The sequence below is a fragment of the Squalius cephalus genome (assembly GCF_949319135.1).
Source record: "Squalius cephalus genome assembly, chromosome: 5".
NCBI lineage: Eukaryota > Metazoa > Chordata > Actinopteri > Cypriniformes > Leuciscidae > Squalius > Squalius cephalus.
In genome coordinates this window covers 48,980,090-48,997,392 of record NC_137126.1, presented here as the reverse complement: position 1 = coordinate 48,997,392, position 17,303 = coordinate 48,980,090, and the positions used below count along the sequence as shown (strand labels likewise).

The 17,303-nt window shown below is 37.2% G+C and overlaps 1 protein-coding gene across 2 annotated transcripts; it reads right to left on the bottom strand.

Annotated features, from left to right (window-relative positions):
• Nucleotides 1–411: 411 nt before the first annotated feature.
• ggnbp2 (gametogenetin binding protein 2) lies at nt 412–16,397 on the bottom strand. 2 transcript variants are annotated; one of them, XM_079871849.1, is made up of 14 exons: nt 16,268–16,397; nt 13,177–13,287; nt 12,193–12,273; nt 10,885–11,138; nt 9,839–9,937; nt 9,581–9,694; nt 8,585–8,794; nt 8,094–8,268; nt 6,994–7,176; nt 6,039–6,183; nt 5,157–5,282; nt 4,693–4,850; nt 2,590–2,814; nt 412–1,194 (listed from the first exon to the last, which is right to left on the bottom strand). In XM_079871849.1, exons 2-14 carry the CDS (start codon nt 13,267–13,269, stop codon nt 1,018–1,020), a joined length of 2,040 nt encoding a protein of 679 aa, XP_079727975.1. In that variant the 5' UTR covers nt 13,270–13,287; nt 16,268–16,397; the 3' UTR covers nt 412–1,017. The 2 variants fall into 2 exon arrangements, with proteins under 2 accessions (XP_079727975.1, XP_079727976.1); XM_079871850.1 differs by having other exon boundaries at nt 418–1,194; nt 5,157–5,279.
• Nucleotides 16,398–17,303: the final 906 nt, after the last annotated feature.

Here is a 17,303-nt window from a genome sequence, read left to right as displayed (position 1 = left end):
AAAGAAAAGTAGCGCTGGCCACAATATATCGACAATAAAGCATTTTAGAGAACACTGGACTTTTACACACACACACACACACACACATAGAAAAGAAACAAGCAAACAAGGTCGAAACTTTTAAACTGTTGATACAGATTTGCATCAGGTGATAATATATTTCGATCGTTTGTTAGTCACTTTTTATTGTCTGTATTTTAATGAAACATGAGAAGGAAACTGAACAAAACACGCCATCTAGTGGCTGACTAATTTTAACATTATAAGATAAAGTTAGAAGTAATAAAACAAGCTGTTTAACAGCCTATCATGGGAATTTGAGTCATATTTGTATATGCTAACCAAATTAGATATTTACAAACCTACATCCCAACAGAAACACTCACAAGAGACATGAAACACATTCGAAATCTGATGCATATTAATAAATATTCTTTATTTAGTAAATTTTGCACATTGCTTTCAACATTACATCCAGTCTTCTTTATAAATGGATGTTTTCATCTTCCTGTAAAATCTTTTCATTCAGATCATTTTATTTCTGTACACATTTATTGGTACAATTCTTGCCACTAAAATTGTCACAGTCAGAGAAACAATCTGGGAGAAAATAAACAAAAAAACAAAAAGAAATGCTTCACAAACAATACATTAAGACTATCAACATCTAACCCTACAGCCAAGCCCTGCAAGCTCGATTATCATTTTAATAACTGTGTTTCTAACGACCTGCTCCCTAATCACCGTGTGTCGAGAGAGAGAGAGAGAGAGAGAAAGGAAAACAAAGCCAGCTGTGATTGGTTGAGAAGTGAAAGAGGAGGAGCCTGAAGGGGAAGACGTGTATATAGATGTGGAAAAAGACGTGGAACTTTACCCAAAAAACATGAACGTCGTCAAATACAGCGCTGAAACTGATTCCTTTACCCATTTCATATTCCCAAACTCTTGCCTGAACAAAGCAACGATGCAGCAGTGATCATCATGAGTGTTTTCACGGTCTATAAAAGTGAGTGTGTGTTAGTGAGCGTGTGCGGTGGGCAGCCACTCTCCGCGGCAGTATTTGGTGAAGCGGTCTTTGAGGTGCTGTCTGTACTGGTCTCGCGTTCGGTAGAAGGACTTGTTGTTCTCCACGAACGACTGGATCTCGTCCTGTGTCAGACAGTTCTCTTCATCTGAGGTCACTTCAGATTCATTCTGTCCAAAAGAAATCAGAAGGAAAAAATAAATCACTATATGCAAATATTTCAATAAACAAATAGTAGTGAATTTCATTTTTAACAAACTGACCAAAAGTACATTATTAGACCGTTTATTCTCCTAATCAGGGCCTAAAACCACTTAAGAAAATGTACCGGACATTAATAATTTTTACCAGCCATGAAACGTACCAGTAATGATACCAACATTTTACATACCAGTGAAAATTCACACTTCTGTGTTCTAGCTGAAACCACTAGCCTAACTAATATACATTTAAAACATTATTTAAGATAAGAAAACAGCCAGTAATACAATAAGAACAAATAATCAAAATTGCAATAAAAAACACAAATAAACACAACATAACAAAAGATACGAATGAAATAAACAGTGCTTTTCAGGAACAGAAATGTAATAAAGCAAGCAAATGTAAAATAACACTACATAGTCTTCACTGTGTAAATTAAACATCCTTATTAATAAATCCTTACTAAAGTTATTCAGGCAAGAGCAGTGAGTGCACACTATTTGAATCTGTTTGCAATAAGAATGTGAATGATATCCGAGTTTTTTGTGTACGTTATTTGAATCAAAAGTAGGAATCGTAAGAACTCAAGCGTTATTAGGCCTGTCGCGATAACTACTTTTTGTTGTGCGATATATTGTCCCAGAAATAATTGCGATAAATGATATTATTGTCATTTTAAGACCATTTTATGCCTGTGAATATAGTATCATAATATACAGTAACAGCATAACAATGCAAGTCGGCCTACACACTTTCAAATGACAGCAGCCTTTTAATTCCTCAGATCACGGAAATGAAGTGTCAAAAAACTTGAATAAATAGTAAATAAACATTTTATTTTAAAAAAAGTGCAAAGTAACAAGTAGAAATAAACGGAGCAATTCTAATAGGGTCCTCACACCAGCGGTGCTCGGCCCTAAAACACACTTGCAAATGCACTAAAGGCACTTATGGAGATTTTCCATTTCCCCTGTCCTCCTTTTCTCTGTAAAGAAAGTGTGCACACACTATTGCTGAAAACACAAACCCTACTAAGCAGTCAGATGTCCATATGAACAAAGACAGAAGCTTCAACAGGCCACATCTGCTGCTAAAACTGTCTGAAATTGAGTGCATTTGGACTTGCTTTTCTAAACGGCCTGTAGTTCTCAGGAAAACACGATAACGCCTCAAATGACGCCCATGTCGATGACCGCTCTGTGTATGAAGGAACTGCCCGAGCCCCGCTGTTGGTGACGTTAAGTAAGTAAACATAATAGGCGATATATTGTGTCACCAAAAACTATTGAGGTCATGTACAATTAGTCGATATATTGATCATTGCGACAGGCCTAAGCGATACGAGATGTGTGAACACTCACCAGTAGCTCCATGAGGCTCTTGCTCGCCTCTGTGCAAGTGTCCGGCGAGAGAGGCTGACTGTGGAAGCACTCGCTGCTGGTCACATGATGCCTGAAGCTCTCTAAGGACTCACAGCACAGCTCTTTGCTTCTGCACAGATGTGGCGAAGGAGAGGAGGACTCGTGAACGGCAGCAGATCCTCTCCGACTGCCGTCCGATACGCAGAGCTCCTCCGCTTTAGACGCCTACGAGAGAGGGGAAAACATCACAACTTCAGTAAGAACAAAAAAATTTTTTTTTTTAACCGAAACCGAAGATTTTAATTTAGTCAAAACCGAGAATAAAAATCAGTCTGCTATCCTGCACCTTCTTCAAAGTTCGAACTGTGACTTTTTTGCAGACATTACACTAATGTACAGTTTAAAAGTTTAAAATAGAGGTCTATTTTTATTAATAATATTTTTATTCCTTGTTTTCTTACTATTTTTATGCACCTTGTACATGCTGTACTTGGCAATAAAAGCTGATTCTGATTCTAAAATATATTTATTAATCATTTAATTGATCAGATTTATTCAGTATAAAAATCAAATAAATTTTTTTTTAACAATTTAAATGTAATATAGTGCTTGCATTTAGCAAAATTCTTAATTTGACAGAATTTGAGTTTCATATCAAAAGTAACAAAGCTTATTGTGATTATTGGATGGAAGTAATGGCACATAATGTTCAGTGGAGTTGTGTTCATGCAGAGACTAAAATATCTCGTTCAAAAAATAGTTAAAATCAAACTAAAATAGTTCATCAAACTGAAGATCGATTAAACATGACGAATCGACATCACCCCCACTCGGACATGTTTACCTGTTGTATTTCTCCATAATACACACTCACACAGTCAAAATGTGCTCTTGGAAAAATGCTATTTAAACGTCACCATTTTTGCTGATTTCAGACAAAACCAAATATTCTGAAACTTCAGTGCATCACTAAAAGAACGGGAATATTTACACATAAAATGAATGTGATATATTTTTGGCATTAATATTATGATTATGAAATGTGTGTCTTCCATTATCCTGCAGAGCTGCTTGTATTTGTAATATTGGTAACACTTTACAATAAGGTTCATTAGTTAACTACATTAGTTAGCATGCCATTAACTAACAATGAACTGCACGTATACAACATTTATTAATCTTTGCTCATGTTAATTTCAACATTTACTAATACTTTATTAAAATTTTGTTAACATTAGTTAATGCACGGTGAACTAACAATGAACAGCTGTGTTTTTATCATCTAACGTTAACAAAGATTAACAAATACAGTAACAAATGTATTGCTCATGATTAGTTAATGTTACACTAAAGGTATAGCGGAGGATTTTCCCGAATTTTAGAAAAGAACCGCCCTCTCCACTTTTTGAAAAAATGCACATGCGCAACACTCTACCTGCTCCCGAGAGGGAACGCCTATTAAACGTATGCACGAGCTAATCATAGCTTACATTAACTTTTACTAGCAGTGATTTTAAATGGATTTCTCCAAATAGCATGCCAAACTTTACCTGTCGAGTAGAAACTTCGCGACTGAGGCATCAGTGGGAAGCCCAACCTGTGTTTTGAGCGCACGCCATCGTGTGAATTGTGTGCACGAGCACGTACGACGGCCTTACGTAAACATATCACCAGAATGATTGACAATTAGGAGGACCAATAGTCTTGATGATCCACCCGGAAAAAGAAAATCCTCCGCTATACCTTTAACGAATGTTAACTAATGAACCTTATTGTAAAGTGGGTTACACTTTATTTTAAGGTGTCATTGTTACAGTGTAATTATACATTTAAGTACTGAGTAATATTAACTACATGTACTTACTATAGGGTTAGGGTTTGGTTGAGGGTTAGTTACATGTAATTATGCATAATTTACTGTTATTACTACGGTAAGTACATGTAACATATGTAACAAGGACACTGTAAAATAAAGTGTTACTGTAATACTGAGCAGATAAAGCATCAAAATGCAGTTCTTTCCATTTCCTCAAAGATGTTTAGCCACATGATGTTTAGCCAGATATGAATCAATAATGACAAGACGGGCCTAACAATACTCACTATATGTAAACTCCCACAAAGTGACCCCTTGTTTTTTCTTTTCTTCTTTTTATTTTTGCAGTTCGTGTTGTCTTCAGAGTTGGCCCAGCACTCGACACAACTGTCCACGGCGTCCTCCTCCTTCTCCTCCGAGCAGTGCTGACTACATGAGCATTCACCTGAAGACAAACACACACATATCATCACTATCACACATCTATCAGACAAATACGTCAGATATGATCCTGACTATCCATAAAAACAGCAGAACTCTCGCAAAAAAAAAAAAAAAAAAAAAAAAAAATTAAAAATAAAATCTGACTGTCTGCTTTACGCAATGGTCTGAAATCAGGATGCACAGGTTTTGAATCAGTCCAAACAGGAAACAAAAATGATGTTTACACGTTTCCAGAATAAGATGCAATGTCAACACAGTTGAATAGACAAATGTTTGACCATCTATAATCATAATAACGTTGCTTTACCCGTTTCATCATGGTTACACATGCCCTCGGTGCAGGCCACATCTGAGCCCTCTCTAGAGCCCGTCTCACTGCCCTCCATACTGGAGCAGTAACCACAGTCACTGCCGTTACTGTGAGGCAACACTACTAGAGGAACAAACAGGCACAAACACACCAGTCAGAGGCATTCTGGGTACCAGAAATATTTTAGAATAAGGGGCAATATTTGCCACCTTAAATTGATTTCCAGGGCATTTTTACCTTATTAGATGTATGCATCGTTCTTTGTTAAACTCTCATATTTAATCAAATTCAATTAGAATAGAGACACTGTGGAGTGTTACCAATCAAATGTCATAATGACACATCAAGTCAAGTCTCCTAATCGCGCTTTTAACAATATAGGTTGTTTCAAAGCAGCTTTACAGTGATAATAGGAAATTGAAGCAATAGAGATTGTTTTGGCTTTACAGCAGATCTAGAATAAAGTTATTGTCCAGATAAAGTTAGTTTTGATTGATTGATTCACTTCCGTTGCGAAGATCATTAGTTATTAACTTGAGAACGCAAGGTTCCAAGGTGCAAGCGTTGACAAATGTTTGAAAAATGGTATCATCTCCACGTAAACTTCAAAAACGTGAATCTGTGAAAACGCTGACGGCGTGCATATGTGTATTACGTGTTCAATCTATAGGTATGAGCGTTTGAATATATATGTGCGCAGGCGTGTCTTTCTTTACAAACTGACCTCACCAAATTACTTGTCTGGCCTTAAATTCATAATATACATTTTTTTTTGCATTATCCAAGTGAACTGGAATCATTTTGACAATGTTTTATCTGTACTGAGGTAAAGGGAAGGAGGCCTTCACAGGGGAGACATCACATGTCACACATCTTTACCTTTCTGGGTTTTGGGGGAGCGCAGGATTGAGGTCGCGGGACAGGTACAGGAGGAGCTCTCGCTGGTGATGATGACCTCCACGCTGCCAGACTCCTCTCCACTCCCACACGACTTACAGCCGCCGTCCACTGACTCAGACGAACCCTGAGGAAACACCGCAATACAAATAAATTAATAAAATGTATTTATTAAGGCGAGACACTACAGGTGAATGGGTAAAATTTTTAACTAGCAGATATCACCATGAAACTTTCCCAGTTGATTACCTACATTAAGATGAGAAAAAAGATTTGCCATGTTTTTTGGAATAAAATGTTATATAAATCAGGCTAGGAATACATTTACAAATCCCTCTGTAAATATAACTAGGTACAAGACTGGAAGGTTTGGTGTATATCGGTGCTACTGAAGTGGAGATTTCGGACTTGGAGAATGAGAGAAAAGTCATTTTGAGAAAACGGGCTTTAAAGATTTATCATCAGCCAATGAGATTGCGCATTCAGCCCTTTTACTTTCAGGATTGGTTGCTGATAAAAAGGAAATGACCATATTTGGATCCGACAGCATTGTACAGGAGAGAGAGAGAGAGCTTTCTAATGGTGTGTGAGATGACAGGGAGCAGCATGTTGATTAAGAACGCCAACTTTTGTTGAATTTATGAGAAATCTACAGACGCAAACAGACAAAGTGAAGTAAAATAAAGACCTAAATGTGTATTTTGGACTTTTTTTTTACCACAAGTCTGAAAGAAGACATGTTATAGAAGACAAATATCCAAAATTGACCAGTAAAAAAAAAAAAACAATGTTTTTGCCTGCCGTGTCTCGCCTTAAATAAATAAATACAACCTCACGTTGTCGTGTCAATCACGTTTACACACAGCCTCGGAAACTTTTGTCCGTCATAAAAAAATAGAAGAGAGCTTTATTGTCATTGTAAACAACGAGTCATTACCTCATCAAGACTTTTATCTTTCTCCCCCTCCGCCTCTTGTTCAAAACCACACTTGTTTTTGCGTCTGTTCTTGCGTTTTTGCCTCTTCTTCTCCTGTTTGAGCTCTTTGGCTCTCTCCTCTTCCGAGAGCTCCTCACAGAGCTGCTCCAGTCTGCTGATGCCCTGAACCCTCTCCACCGCCATCTGCACATCATTCAACACGGATCACGTGAGCCTCAGATTCAGACACAACACCGCCACATATACAGCACTTCCCACAAGCACAAAACAGGGATTTAAAATATTTTACTGAATAAAGTCAACAACAACAAAAAAAATTCCTTCACATAAAAATTACACAAGCATTTTATTTTATATCCATTAACATTTAATGATTTAGCAGACGCATTTATCCAAAGCGACTTACAAATGAGGAGAGCAATTAAACTAACAATAGGACAACAATATGAAAGTCTTGTTTTAGTTTTAGAAGTATAATTTTCTTGCAAGCTTGTGTATGTATACTGTTCAAAACCCTGTGATTTCCCAGTAATAAAGATTTATGTAAATAGTACAAAATTCAATGAACGTTACTCAAACCAGATTTGGCCATTAAATAGGACCTGGCTAGTTTTGGCCCACATGTTGGTTTATAGTCAATACTAAACTAATGTTTGTCATATAAACACATTTACATGAATGTTGCAGGAGGATTGCATGAACTTTAGGTCAAACTAAAAATTACATTTTAGAAGTATAATTTTCTTGCAACCTTGTATATTTTCCCAGTAATAAAGATTTATTTAAATAGTACAAAAAAAAAAGGGTACTCAGAATGCAACAGATTTGGCTATTTAATAGGGTTTGGCCCACATGTTGGTTTACAACCAATGCTAAACTTATTTTTCCTCATATAAACACATTTACATGGATGTTGCACATTTTAGGAGGACTGCATTCAAAATGTAAGATAATTTTTTTATAGTCTTTTTTTTGTTGTACAATTGAATGTCATATTTAATAGTTGAATACAGTCAAGAAGGATTTGCATCCTATTCATGGAAAGTGCCATTTAGGTATTGAAAATGAATCATAACATGAATATTAGGCGAAAGCTTTACCTCGAAGCTTTTGCGCAGTGCATCAATGCCCAGATAGAAGAGCATCTGCCACGTCTGCTCCTCGGCTCGCAGCTTCTGCCAGATCCTGTGCAGCCGCTCGTACAGGTGGATCCCCAGACACGTCAACACCTCCTCCTGGGCGATATCTATGGTCTTCGCGTGTCTCTCTCGACGCCTGCGAATGATCACAAACACTTTTAATGAGGGTATGTGCATGATAATGGAATAGCTAATTAGAGGTGGGCGATAGGGCAAAAAAATCATATCACGTTATTTTTCAGATGGGATAGCAATCCACAATCTTGTTACGATTCTTATTAATGTTGGTTTAAGACTTTTTGCAAGTTTCAGAGCAATACTAATTAAAGATATAGCCGTATAAACAGGGCTTGACGTTAATTTTTTTGCTCACCAGCCACCTATCAAAAATTATATCTGGTGTCTGAATAATATTTGGTTTGACTAAACTCCACATGGACTAAATCACTCACTCATAACCCCCGGCGAATTCTGGCTCTGCTCGGCCCAGTAAGTGAGCGATGAAGTCGGTCTCGCAGCAGACGTGGATGTGGCGCTCGTGTGGACAGCATCGCAAACCCTCGTACAGAGACGCACAGTAGCCTTTCTCTTTACTGCAGTCCAGATCCCCCACCAGGATGTTATATGCTCGCAGAACCTTGTTCTTACAGTCAGTACAGAACCTGAGAATGACGTGCAGAAAGAGAAAATCAGAGATTTTCAGACACAAAAAGTAAATAATAATCATTAAGGCGAGACACCCCAGGTGAATGTGGGTAAGAAAAAAAAAACACTACTAAATATCACCCTACTTCACTAGTTGATTGATTACATTAATAATTGCAAACAGTTTTCTGAAATGTTATATTTAAATATGCAAATTAGGTGTTATCTAATAAAATATGCACTAATTTGCATACATTTCTAGAACAAAAATCTGAACATTGGATAAAGTCAGGTTCAAATTCTTGTTAAATTTTTTGATATATTAGAGTAAAAGGTCTTTACAAGGTGGATTTTGGATATCTCTATTTATCACTCAGAAAATACTGTCAACAGCCAAAAATAAATATATTTTTGCCATTTTTTAAAGGAGTAACATGTTGTATAAAATCAGGAGAATTATATATGAACAAACCCCTCAGTAAAAACCTTCAGAATATAGATAAGAATAAAACTGTAAAGTTTGATGTATGTACTGAAGTGGAGATTTCTGGCTCAATGTAGGAGTAAAAACTCATTTTGAGAGAACGGCCTTTAAAGATATACACTGTAATTGAAATCTTCAGACACAAATAGATAAAGATGCAGTTAAAAGTGTATTTTGGATGTTTTCTGTCCACTAGTCTGAAAAAACACTTTATGAAAAGCCACAAATCTCAAAATTGACAGATGCATGAAAAAACACTGTTTTTGCCAGTAGTGTCTCGCCTTAATTAACAGAAATGTGTAAGATCACAATCTCGTACCGGTGTTTGCGCAGGTACGTCTCCAGAGTCTCCAACAGAGAGGAGCTGTCAATCAAAACCACTTCATCACGACACTCCTGTGACATCAGCTCCCACACGTCCATCCAGCTGCCCCTGCAGGACGGCAAACACAGGTAAATAGGGGGGTGACGATGCCCTCATGTCACGATTCAAAACACATCATCATACTGAACTCACGATACGATATTATTGCTCAAAAACACCAAATGTCACAATGATTAAAATAATCGGACTCACCCTAAAGGCTTCGGTTTGTGCGTGTCTAAAGAGTGCAGTTGACAGCGTTTGTTCTTTTTACTCTTGGGGATGGAATCAATTATGTTGTTTAACTTTGACCTGCAACAAAGGAATAAAAAGCACACGTTAAGTAACATAAAAGACAACAGAGATTAATTTTACAGGCAAGAAAAACAAAGTTCAAAACTATTCAATTGGCATATCCCTTCCCTTACATAATGCACTGAACTTCCATAATGTGCCATTTCCATGATGTAAGTTGGGACTTAAAGGGGTGGTATAATGCCCTTTTCACCAGATCTCTGATGTCCCCAGAGTGTGTGTGTGAAGTTTTAGCTCAAAATACCCCACAGATATTTTTATATAGCATGTTAAAATTGTCACTTTTTGAGGGTGAGCAAAAACACACTGTTTTTGTGTCTGTCCCTTTAAATGCAAATGAGCTGCTGCTCCCGGCACAGGGGGCGGAGCTTCAACAGCTTGTGTCCTTTTACCTCACACACACGCACTGAAAATTTCAAAAACTTTTAGCCTTTTATGTTCAAACCGGAGTCAGACAATGATGGAGAGACTCTAGAAGAAGTGACAACATGTAGAAGCAACAGGACATTTCTGAATGGTTAGTTGATGAATTTATGAAGCTGATGTGTAGTTATCTTCTAGTCATTGATTAGCATATTCTGTCTTGATAATCTATAACTCGTGTTCAGGGGGCGGGGTTTATGTAAATTCTAGGGTTGGTGATGTCACTAACCCGGGAGGAATGTGGTGTAGTCTCTACCAGCCGTTTGTTGTAGTCCTTAAAAAGCGATTTCTTTAAAAGCAAATATCTCCCTTTGCTTTGAACTTACAAATGAGGACTAAATTAAGCGAGTGATCGTGAAGAGGCAGAAACAACGCAAGAAGTGCTCAAAATACCAAGTTCAGGCATTGCTCAGAGTAGCATAAGCCAGACAAGGGAGGATTAAAGGAAAAGGAAAGATTTTTTATTTTATTTATTAGACACTATTAGCCATTAGACACTAACCAGTGTTTGCAGAACTCACCCATGAACATAAAAGAGTGTGTAGAGCTTCCTGGGGTCAGTGAGACATGCCCGTGTGACCGACAGCACTCCAGAGGATCCCACAGTGAGCGGCTCCAGCGCGAAGTATCCAGAGTCTGTGAGCTGAGAGAAGAGGTGCTCCACGCTGCGCCGGCAGCCCACGCACGGCACCGACTGGGACAGGGCGCTGATGACCTCACGAGACATCACCATCAGCGCCATGTTCAGGTCCTGCTGCTTCAGCATGCTGTGATGCTGGTGGACACAGGAGGGAAAGTCAAGCTTAAAGCCTTAAAAGTCTGACTCTATTATCTCGTCATTTCTGTCAAGCTGGAAAAGTGATTCAATTCACAAATATACACAGTTTGGGATCAGTAAGGTTTGTAATGTTTTTAAAAGAAATCTCTTCTGCTCAACAAAGCTGCATTTATTTGATTACAAATGCAAAAAAACCAAACAATTTTTTCAGTCATATTGTGAAATATTATTACAATTTAAAAATAACTGTTTCTATGTGAATATATAGTAAAGTGTAATTTATTCCTGTGATCAAAGCTGAATTTTCAGCATCATTACTCCAGTCTTCAGTGTCACATGATCCTTCAGAAATCACGCTAATATGATGATTTGATGCTCAAGAAACATTTATGATTGTACAGTTGTGTACAATTCTTTTCAGGATCCTTCGATGAACAGAGTTTTTTTTTGTTGCATCCTAACATTAATTTCTTGAAGCAGTAATGAAAATATATTTATTAAAATCAACAAATTGAAAGCAGTACGACTTTTATTGTACTAAGGAGAATGACTTTGTGTTGCATTACTGTAATGAGATTTGTGGTGTAGTAGCTTAATTGTCATGAATATTACTGTTTTTATTTAATTACATTTTTATGTTACAGATTTGGTGTATGTTTACACAACAACAATGTACTAAAAATAGAAAAGTTTTTCCTTTGTTTTTTTAAGTAGTTTTGCATACAGGACGACAACATTGTCAAAACGATTCCCAGGTTCACACGCATCTGCGAAAACTACTAAAAACGCTGTATTCTGCTGCCAGGCCATGTGCATGATGTCACCGTGTTCAAAAATTAGCACAGTTTGCAAAATTTACAAAGAAAAAAACTTTGAAATCTGTTTTCAAGCCCCAAGTTTTCAAGAGAAAATGGCGTTGTGGAAACGCCCCTTTAAATAAATATAAAATACATCTTCTAAATTCGTATTTTTGGTTTTAGGGTGAAATATGACCAAGACATGTTATTGAAAGGTTTTCAAAAATGAGAAATGAAAAAAGGTCATTGTTCACCTCAATAAACTGCTTCATTTGTGAACTGTTGATCTGATAGCTGTCAAACTCCAGAACACTGTCAGGAAACTCCATCACCATCTACAAAAAATATAACATATACACAATCAAAATAACAACACTTCCAAACATAATACTGTCTGTGACTTTAGTTTGCATTCAGTAAGTATATATAAAGGAACATAAAAACATTGGTATTCAGTTGTACTTGCCAAGGCAAACCTCTAGAACCGGTTTAATGATATTAGCCACTGAAATACGCATATTGACAGATGAATCATGCACAATAAGACCAAGAACATATATTTTTGGTTTTTCATTTCACATCAACTTTAAAGGGGTGGTATAATGCCCTTTTCATAAGATGTAAAATAAATCTGAGTCTGATATTTATTTATAAATAAATAAAATAAATGTCCCTTTAAATGCAAATGAGCTGCTGCTCCCGGCACAGGGGGCGGAGCTTCAACAGCTTGTGTCATTTTACCTCACACACACATGCACTGAAAATTTCAAAAACTTTTAGCCTTTTATGTTCAAACCGGAGTCAGACAATGATGGAGAGACTCAAGAAGAAGTGACAACATGTAGAAGCAACAGGACATTTCTGAATGGTTAGTTGATGAATTTATGAAGCTGATGTGTAGTTATCTTCTAGTCATTGATTAGCATATTCTGTCTTGATAATCTATAAATCGTGTTCAGGGGGCGGGGTTTATGTAAATTCTAGGGTTGGTGATGTCACTAACCCTGGAGGAATGTGGTGTAGTCTCTACCAGCCGTTTGTTGTAGTCCTTAAAAAGCGATTTCTGTAAAAGCAAATATCTCCCTTTGCTTTGAACTTTGAGCGTTGTAACTTTGCAGATGTTGATTATGCTCAAACAGCAACATTACACACTAACTAAAGTTAGAAAAGTGAAATCATAATCAACCACCCCTTTAAAGATGGTAAAATGGAAAGTGAAACCAATGAAATGATCTTACCGTGAGTGTGTCATCGATGTACAAGGGAATCTGGCGTGCAAGAAAAAGATACTCCTCTTCCCCGTCCCTGCAGACAGCCACCAGACGAGCCATGTCTCCGCCCAGATCAGCCTGTTAGTGAGAGGACACAATCTCAGTTAGCAAACCCCAAGAATCCTCTAAGAAACCAAAGCATTTGAGTGGTTTGGCCTCCCCTAATTTTCATTCTGTTTTTAATGCTTTAAGACAAAGCATGTGTAAATTCATAAGTCGACAGCATTGCTGAGTATTTCCTCCTTAAAACTGCAGTGAACCAAAGACAGTCTCAAAAACACGCTTTGAAATCGCTGGTGTTTCTGACGTCACAAACTACCTGGTAACCAATCAGATCAACGTGTGATCGTCAACCAGTGGATCTCTGAGCTGAGTGAGTGAGTTGAGGCGGGGCTCATTTGCATATTCATAGAACCGCGATTACTAAATGAGGCAAGGGTGTCGAGTGATGCATAACGCCTGCTACAGACTGTGCGATTTCAGAAATCCTAAAAGATCATTACAAATCAAACTGTACAACATGGATCTAATAATCTTGGGTACAACATGTATGCAGACTGTATGACACCTATTGAATCGTAGGCTACGACGCAAGCTAGTATAGAAGAATAAAACGTCATCAGCATGTGCTAGTGGTAAACGTGTGATGAATCACACTTTGGCAATTGTTGTTTTTAAGTGTGCTGAAAAAAAAGCAGCGAAAGAGGAGATTATGGCTATGAAACGGTTATGGCTATGAAAAAGAGGCCAATGCCCATTTTGTAAATGGAGCTTGAGGCAAGTAGCTTTAAGTTTTTAGTGTCATGTTGATCAATATGCCATTTCATGTTGCATTTTTATTGGCTAGTCAGTAGACGTCGGTCGTAGCAGCAAACACACTGTGAGATGATCATGCTAAAATTATGAGACTGTTAGAAAATCTTTGGTCGGAGGACCGTGACAATGGCCGTCTTTGAACATCTCTCACTTTACGACATATGATCACCTTTTAGGAGCCACGACCACAGAAATCGCCACGACTGGTCATCTTTCATTTGGGACAGCCCAAAATCGTACAATGTGTATCAGGCATAAGGCACCCAAAATTGGAAACACTTCAGTCATCTGACAGGGTTCCCACACCTTAGTTAACTTCAAATTCAAGAACCTTTCAAGGACTTTCCAGGTCCAATACCCTCAAATTCAAGGACTTAATTAGGGGACACATTGTGTTCAACAACAAATGTTGAGGCTCCATCTTAGTAGTATCGTGCGCGCGTGAACGTCATGGCACCGTACAACACAAAGTACGTCACGTGGGAAACACTTAATGTGTAAATGCGCGTAACTAACGTAAATCAAGCAAGCTAGTGCGCATAGGCCGAGAAGTGTTGGCGAAATAAGGGAATAATATGGAATTTTTTCTAGAAAACTTCTTGCACAATATAAATTCAAGCACTTTCAAGGACATGTATCTGTGCGTGTTTATTTTCCAAAACTTTCCAGGGCCTTGAATTTTTTTTTTTTTCAGATTCACAAACTTTCAAGGATTTCAAGGACCCGTGGGAACCCTGATCTGATTGTCTACCAGATTTCTAGGAGACGTGTGTGTGTGTGTCGCATAACAGTCCACCTGGAAACAAAGCGAAAGTGGAGCCAAACCCCCTCATGGAAAAGGAAATCTGTAATGTTTACAACTGTGATAATGAATGCATGAGCGCTTATCAGGAACAAATAAACGCTGGATTTTCAAAAGTATGTAAAGTTCAAGCCATAGACTCTTTAAAATACGTCCAAGAGTTTCACACGCCGGCCTGTTATTGTAGAGACAATGACTTTACATTTCACGCCCTAAACATGATGCTGAACAACACTAACTGTATTTGGTTGCTTTAGATGTCAGTCAGAAGGCCTCTGTCTGGATGGTCCTTGGCCAATGAAAACTGCTACACGAATCTTCATTAATGGTACCTTAACTTAACCGTAACTGCTTTACAAATACGAGATTTTGTTTGAATTGTTTTTAATGCTCAACCTTCTTCTCTGATAGATAATATCCTTGGTCTTGACGTTTGTGTTAAAGACTCATTTGCAGTCTTTCCCAATTGATAATTAGCATAACAACTGGGATTTAGACCTTAGTATTGAAATAGACAAAGAAACATGGGAGGCAGTTGTGGACACGGTTCACCTCTCATCTATGTGCGCAATATTGTAGTCAATTTCTAAAGTGCAAACACTGTGCGCCTTCCTAGCAGCCCTTGTAGCTTTGCTAAGGATTATTAGCTTACACATACACTATTATCTGTCTACAGAGGCTTAAACACTTACTACACCCAACTCTACACCCCAGTCTGAAAGAGACACCGATGTACTTGTATCACATTGATTCGCATATAGTTGTATACAATAGCCAAATAAATGCAGGAACTCTTCAGAGGTGTAAGAGGTCAAGCCACATTACGACAATAAGCAGCTAAACAAACAGCATCTCAAAGCTCTGAAATATCAAAATACACATTACAGATTATATTCATATAAAATAAGCGTGGCTGCCTGTTGTCATAACAACAATTACACAAAAAGAGCTGCGATAATCGCACTCATGTTCCCTCCGATGACACACATGCTAACTTAATTAGCCTGCTAGCCAACGAAATGCTCACACCCTAAACGATTAATTTACCAATATGTAATGCTGTAAATGTTGCAGGGATGAAGTGCGAGATGATGTTACAAAATAAACAGACATTTTAGTGTGTCGACCTCGCGTTAGCAGACGGCTAACCTGTGAAACTTTTCCAAGCTGACTAGCATGCTAGTGCTTTCAGTGTTGCTGCGCGAGCTACAACTTTAAACCCAAACAAAGCATGTTTTACTGCACGTTACACAATGCGCACATGTACTTTTAGCATATTAGAAGACATTTGAATTCAAAAGTGTCCTGCCAAAGGTCTACTTTGACTGAAGGACCGACAAACTCAGCATTTATCCTCCCCGTAACGCCACTTTTCAGCCGTTATTGCAGTTAAAACAGCGTCTAAATGCACAGATATCAAGCAGCAGTTTTCCTACCCACCTGTTTTCGACAGTTAGATTCTTTTCTTGGACAAAAACAAACAAGTGCGACAGAGGCGTTATGTGGCAGGCGAATGTTCTATGACCTTTGGCCCCCTGATACGTCAGAAAGTAGTTCCGGGCTCTGAGGGCTTGGCGTCACGTGGGCAGTTTGATTGACACATGGGTGGAGACTCCTCTTCTTCTGTGGATTTACTGGCGGGTTGCAAACGGGTAGATATGATATGATAACTTCATCTAAAACCACTTTTTCCTCATTCTTTTAGAATTGTGCATGCATCGCACATTAGTTGATATATTAATTAATTAATTAATTAATTAATTAAAAGACTATGAAATGAAGACTACATGAAAAAAAAAAAAAATTGCATATAGTTTTATGACATATTTAGTTAAAATAATTTGGGATATCAGCAAACATTTGTACTTTTAAATTATTTTATAATTATGCATGCAGGTTTTATGTTCGCATTTGTTTAAATATTATTTATTTCAAAGACTGCATGACATATTTGCTTAAAATGGATCTTATAATTATTTTTAATGCGTTTTTTATGACATAATTAAAAGTTGAATTAAAAGACTTTGGAATATTTGTAAACATGTTTCCTAATTCTTTTCTAATTATCATGCATGCCGTTGTTATTACACAGTTATGATCGCTGGACTACATTAAAGAATACATGAAAATAAACATGTTGCATATAGTTTTATGACAATATCAAATGAGTTAAAAGAATTTGGAATATTAGCAAACATAAGTATTTTTAAATTATTTTATAATTAGCATACATGCAGGTTTTATGATTGCATATTTGTTTAAAAATTATTTAATTCAAAGTCTGCATGACATATTTGCCTAAAATGGATCTTATAATTATTCTTTTCTAATTATTATGCATGCAACTTTACAACCTGATGATATAAAAATCTACATGGACTATTTTTAATCCATTTACCATTCAGGAACTGTAATATATATATATTATATATATATATATATATATATATATATATATATATATATATATATATAT